The sequence below is a fragment of the Lycorma delicatula genome, chromosome 3 (assembly GCF_047948215.1).
Source record: "Lycorma delicatula isolate Av1 chromosome 3, ASM4794821v1, whole genome shotgun sequence".
Classification (NCBI taxonomy): Eukaryota; Metazoa; Arthropoda; class Insecta; order Hemiptera; family Fulgoridae; genus Lycorma; species Lycorma delicatula.
In genome coordinates this window covers 205,019,940-205,025,939 of record NC_134457.1, presented here as the reverse complement: position 1 = coordinate 205,025,939, position 6,000 = coordinate 205,019,940, and the positions used below count along the sequence as shown (strand labels likewise).

General features: G+C 28.4%; 1 protein-coding gene across 1 annotated transcript in view; it reads left to right on the top strand.

Annotated features, from left to right (window-relative positions):
• The first annotated feature begins 831 nt into the window (after positions 1-831).
• The window catches only part of LOC142321293 (lachesin-like), a 211,162-nt gene continuing 205,993 nt past the window's right edge, over positions 832-6,000 (top strand). Inside the window, exons 1-2 of the mRNA XM_075359290.1 lie at positions 832-838; positions 1,571-1,704. Of these exons, the coding sequence (XP_075215405.1) occupies positions 832-838; positions 1,571-1,704 (141 nt within the window). The remainder of the gene's footprint in view (positions 839-1,570; positions 1,705-6,000) is intronic.

Genomic DNA, 6,000 nt, shown 5'->3' with positions numbered 1-6,000 from the left:
AAAAAACCAAAATTTTTGTAATATAAATGAAATTGTTTTTACAGAACGATACTGATATCAAAAAAGGTATGACATTACATTTTTATTATCAAAATCTGTTATTAATTTAAAATTTTCTTTAAAAAAAGATACAAGCTGAATATATGTAATAGACAATAAATATACAATAATAGATAATAAACAATGTTTAAGAGTTCCGTATAATAAGAAAAAAAAAGAAAAATTAGTTACAAAACCCTTACCGGCCCGATTTCATTTATTAAACGAATAATCATAAGAATTGTATTATTTTTGTAAATGTGACATGTATTACATATAAATAAAATCGGGCCGGTAAAACGCTGAATATTTGAAATTGTTCAATCGATTTAATTCTTCCAATAATTTTATGAAGGCATTAGATAAATAATTACTTAAATTTTATATCTGTGAAGTCGATCAGTTATTATTATATCCGAAGTCATTTAAATTTATTTTTTAAAAATTCTGCCAAACCAGGGAATTTTTCATTCCTTTAACAATAAAAAACAAAGGAACAACATAACATGTTAGTTTATTCTTTCAAACAGAAAATAATGATGGTTTTAACAGTATTCACAGTAATTAAAGTTTTATGATTTGTTTTGACGGCGAAGTAAGACGCCAAACTAAATTAACTTAATTTAGAGTAACTAAATTAAGTTTTACTATACATGCTGTAGACCGAGAGATAGTGGTAATACATTATTAAAAAATTATGTATAGTAATTTCCCTCCCGGAAGTACTGAATTAAAGAGTTATTTGTCTGCGTGCCTACGCAATGCATTACCATGGGCCAATGTTTTTAAAATATGTATAGTTTGTTACAGATGTATCTTATTCCCACTCGTATGAAACTTTTCTTGGGAAGACCAACGTTAATCATATGCTGAAATAAATAAGTTTTTGATCACGAAGATACAACGTGTTATAACAGATTTTTTTCTTTTTATTATTAATGACTTACATGAGTTAATTTAATTTAATTTTATTGGAAAAAACAAAAATATTTTTTTTTTAAATTAATAATAAATTTAAAAAGATAAAAGTCTTTAAAAAAAATTGTCTAAAAATGTATAAAAGATAAGTTTTTAAAAAATAAAAAATTAAAACTTATTAACAGGCTATTATATTAGCGGTTTCACTTACGTTTAGAACTGATATAGAGAAAATTATTCCATCATATATTGATTACGCAATACCATTCGTAGCATGATCGTCAGAGTCCTTCTACACGTATCGGTTTTCTCCATATATAAATAGACTTCAGCAGCAAGGAAAAGTAAGGTCAACCAATCTAAAAATGAATTATTATGTTTATGTTATAAACAATGTGTATAATTTATATAAATTTAAATTATAATGGAATGTACAGCTTTAAAAATTATCAAAAACTTCAAGGACATACACCGCCAACATCCAAGTAGAACAATAGTTCACATCAATTCCAAACGTAATTGAAGTTTAGAATTGAATCGTTTCAATTATATAATATTTTTACTCTGCAGCTGCAGCCTTAATTATATAGTTGTATCTATTTTTTTGTTTCAGCGAACGGGTTCGAACCCGATTTCCTTTATCCATTAGAGAACGTAACAATCGCTCAAGGAAGAGACGCTATATTCACCTGTGTGGTCAACAACCTGGGGGGATACCGGGTGAGTGCGGACCTGGCGCCAGCAAGGGTGTGTACCATTCCTATTACACTTCGCTTCCTTTCTTTTACTTTTCTTCTGTCTACTATCACAATCTCTTCTTGCACCTTGCACCTTCTTCTTTCAGCACAGCACGCTAATTTTAATGAGGGTATATAGCACAGCACAACTTTTATTCACACACGCTAATGAATATTATATAATATATTTTGTATTAGATTGTCTATGATCACTTTGCCTTTTGCACATAGTTTTATTTTATTTTTTGTATTTCTATACACACGGCTTTTAGTTTATTTGTAATCTTTTACACACCTTATAAAAATCCTACGAATAATCCTTAAAATAATATATCGTATTTAAAATAGAAAAACAAAACATTAAGGTGAACATCAATGTTTATAGGATATAACGTTTTTGTTGAAAATAGTTTTTTTTAAATATTCGAAGTACATCCGATAAATTTTGTTTTCACAATTAATAAAACTTACGTAACTTACGCAACTAATTTCTTAAGCATTTTTGTCGGCTAACTCGCAAAGAAAATCCAATAATTTGTTACGTCAGGTTAGGGACGGGAAGGGCAGCTCTCCAGCTGAGGGATGGGCTGGCCGTCCAGAAGAGGAAGTCGGCGTGTCCTGATGGGAGACCCCGATGGGATGCCTCTACAGGAGACTAGACAGGGAGGGCAGGCTGCTGCCACGACACCCTGAGGTGACCGAGTTATGCTTGATTGCCGGACTGGTTGCATTAGCGGTGTTTAAATCACAGAAAAAAAAAATCCAATAGTTACGCTATAAAATTAATATTAATTTATTTTTTAATTTAATATTTATATGAAATTGATACATAATTTATAAGAAACAAAGAGCGCTATAAATTTGTGAAGGCCAGTGTTGTTAACTGAAATATTTAATTTGCAACTATCCGATTAATCCATTAAATACTATGTAAATTTGAATTTAAATATAAATAAATATCTCGAGAATAGATTTAAAGATTTTAATAAGTATAAAAAAAAATTTTAAATGTTCTTTTTCATGATTTTCGTTGCCATTAACATTACGGCATGCAGTTTATTTGAGATGATTTTTATTTTTCTAGATATATCCTAAAAATAAAGCTGCCGTTCTGAAGGTCTTACTTTAACTGATACTTTAGCTCGCGATATGTAAAATCAGATTTTTTTTTTCAAATATTGAAGCATTATTCATCATAATTTTTTAAAAGCATCTTTGAGATCTCAATTTATAAACTTTTCAAATTTTTATGAACTTGCATTTTTATTATAATACTTACAAATATTGGGGATACACTATATAACGAATTCTTTGTATAAATTAATTACTCATGTTACATTACGATGAGTAATTATTTTTTAACTATTACGAAAATTTTATTTGTTTAATTTAAATTGAATGGTAAGGAAGGAAGGAACTGAATGTAAGTTACAATATTCCTTCCGGATAAAAGGATAAAAACAACTATATTCCTGGGAGATAAATATGTGACGCTATTTTCAGAAACTATTGGCGCTAAGAAGACAACACACAGAAAATTCAGACTGTAGACTTAAAGAATTAAAACAAAGAAGAATGAAGACGAAAACCATAAGACATGATCCCAACCACTTTTTTTTTTCAAAATTTAAAATTTCAATTCTGACTAATTCAAGCAAATCTGATACACCTTCCAGCGGAGAATGTATGTACTAAAAGAACTCATATCGAAACACGCTGTCATGATTGATTTTAGTCTAAATTAGCATCGAAATAAAATGAAGTACGCCAAGGAAACTGCGCTAATGTACAACAATCTCCACGGGAATCAGCCAGAATTAATTTGGAAAAGATCTACGATTTATAAAGAGCATTAAATAGAAAGATAAACAAAAGACAAACGTCATGGCTCTGCGGTACACAGGAGTCTAATACACTTCCCGAAATTCCTACGTTGCGTTGATCATCACAAGTTCCATGTTTCTGAAAGTTATACAGAAATCCAAAAGTCGCGCACATCAAAATTAAAGTGTTTATAAACAGAAACGTAGTTGAAAAAGTTCTATCGGCTACCGCAAGATAGCACCATATGTATTAACAACAACTTAGACGCCATTATGATGAGTATTGATAACACGACGCTTGCAGTAGTGCTTTGTTTATTGGTTAGTAAACACGTCGTTTTCCCAAGAGCAACGAGTTTTCATCGTTGAACATTATTTTTCTATCTGTTCTTATGTACGTGTTGTAGACGAATTTCGTAGAAATATCCGGATGTGGTAGTGCCTAACAATTCGACCATAACGAGATTAGTCGCTCGTTTTAGAGAATGATCGGTTGTGGACAAGAAGAGAACCAGGAATGTGGTGTGCCGTATCATGTCATCTATTAGTGGGCCCCATTTTCTTTGAAACTACAGTGAACAATGTTGTGTACTAAAACATCATTTCACAGTTTACTGCGCTTCTTGAAGATTATGAATGAGATTGTTGGTTCCAGCAGAACAGTGCCATATGACACACATCTAATGAAACCGTTATATAGCGCATGTTTTTTTTGACAAACGTAACATCTGTAAAGGATTACGGCCTCCACTTTCAACCGATTTGACGTCTCAAGCTTTCTTCCTGTGCAGTTATCTTAAAGGAAAGGTCCATAAATCAGGCCCCACATACACTGGAGGAACTAGAGATGAACATAATAACGGAGATTGAAATCAATTTGCACGTGATCCACAAAACGGTCTCAAGCACGGTAAAGAGAATTCGTACATGAATTACTTGAAAAGCATTAAGTGTGAAAATAAATAAATCTTTAAATATTATTAATTAAGTTTTATTTTTTTTTATTACTTTGATGTGCGCGACTTTTTGGATCTCCACTTTATTACGTCTTCATAACAAGTAGTTCAAAAAATATATATCATTTTTTTTTTTTAATTTAGCGGTTTCATTTAAAACACTATAACAAATAACAGTTGAAATTCGAAAACAATACAGTTATAGACTCAAAGTGATCATAATCACACAAAAAAAAATCTTTAAAATTACACCTTTTTAAAAAAGAACACGAATTTTTCAGATTTACCTAAAACAAAACAAAAAAAATTGTTCCGAATAATTTTTAAACGCAATCAACAAAGCTGAAAATGAAAAGGATAGATTTTTACGTTTACTAACGAAAACTTGACAGTCCATTTCTAAAGTTATTATCCTTAAATTCGATGGTGCGAATCCTTTATCAAATAGCTGTAATATCATCTCTTTCACTGGCAAAACTGCAATATAAGCTTTATTCTATACACTTAATATTTGCTATATTTTTATAAGTTATAAATGTAACTAATATTTATAACTTATATGAATCTTTTTCTTCCTTTCTTTAAATCTGTAATTTGTTAAGCCAAACAAAATAATGTTACTTTAAAGAAAAATGTTACAAAATGAAAGTTTGCATCTATGAATGTTTATTTTTACCGACAAAGAAATACGAAGAATATCTTATTTATTCATATAGTAATTCAATTTTAATACTTTTATCAAATTCTTTTCAGATGAATGAATTTTCAAGGAAGAGTTAATATAACTTTTATTAGAAATTTTTTAACGTGTAACATTAAATATTAATAAGTCACTTTCAATTTTATAGGTAGTTCTAGATTTGAAACTTGGGAAAATATATAAAGGATGATAATTTAAATGGTAGGTATATAAATAAAACATGATTTTATGCCTATAATATACATGTTAGTTAGAACAAAATGGCAGTTACTGAAAATAAATATGCTTCTAATATAATATTAAAATAAGTAAAATATTAATAAATAAATGATAGGCGTAACGAATTTTGGTTTTAAACGTTATCTAATATAACCGATATGTTAATAAAACCATTTAACTTTAACTTAATTTGTTTAAAAACAATTTAAACAATTTGTAACTTGAATAAGATTTTCATAGAATTTTTCTAAGTATTTATAATTAGTATTTAAATATTTAACAGTATTATATAACACGTATATGAATATAATTAGTTAAAAATGAAAACAGCATTTCAGCAATAAATAATTTATCTTTATAGATAATTGTGTAAAACAAAAATTATATTAACTGTGTAGATAAAGAAAAAATCATAATTTAAAAATAAATGAACCATCACAAAATATGTTTAAAAGTTTTTGAAGCGAAATAGATTTTTAAAATGTTGAAATTATTCGTAAACAGAAATGATTTGTAAAAAAAAAGATTCTTTTTTCTATAAACTGTACAAATCATGTTTATTTTTAACTTATTTTTTTAATTCTCTTAAATATTAACTGTACAATTCT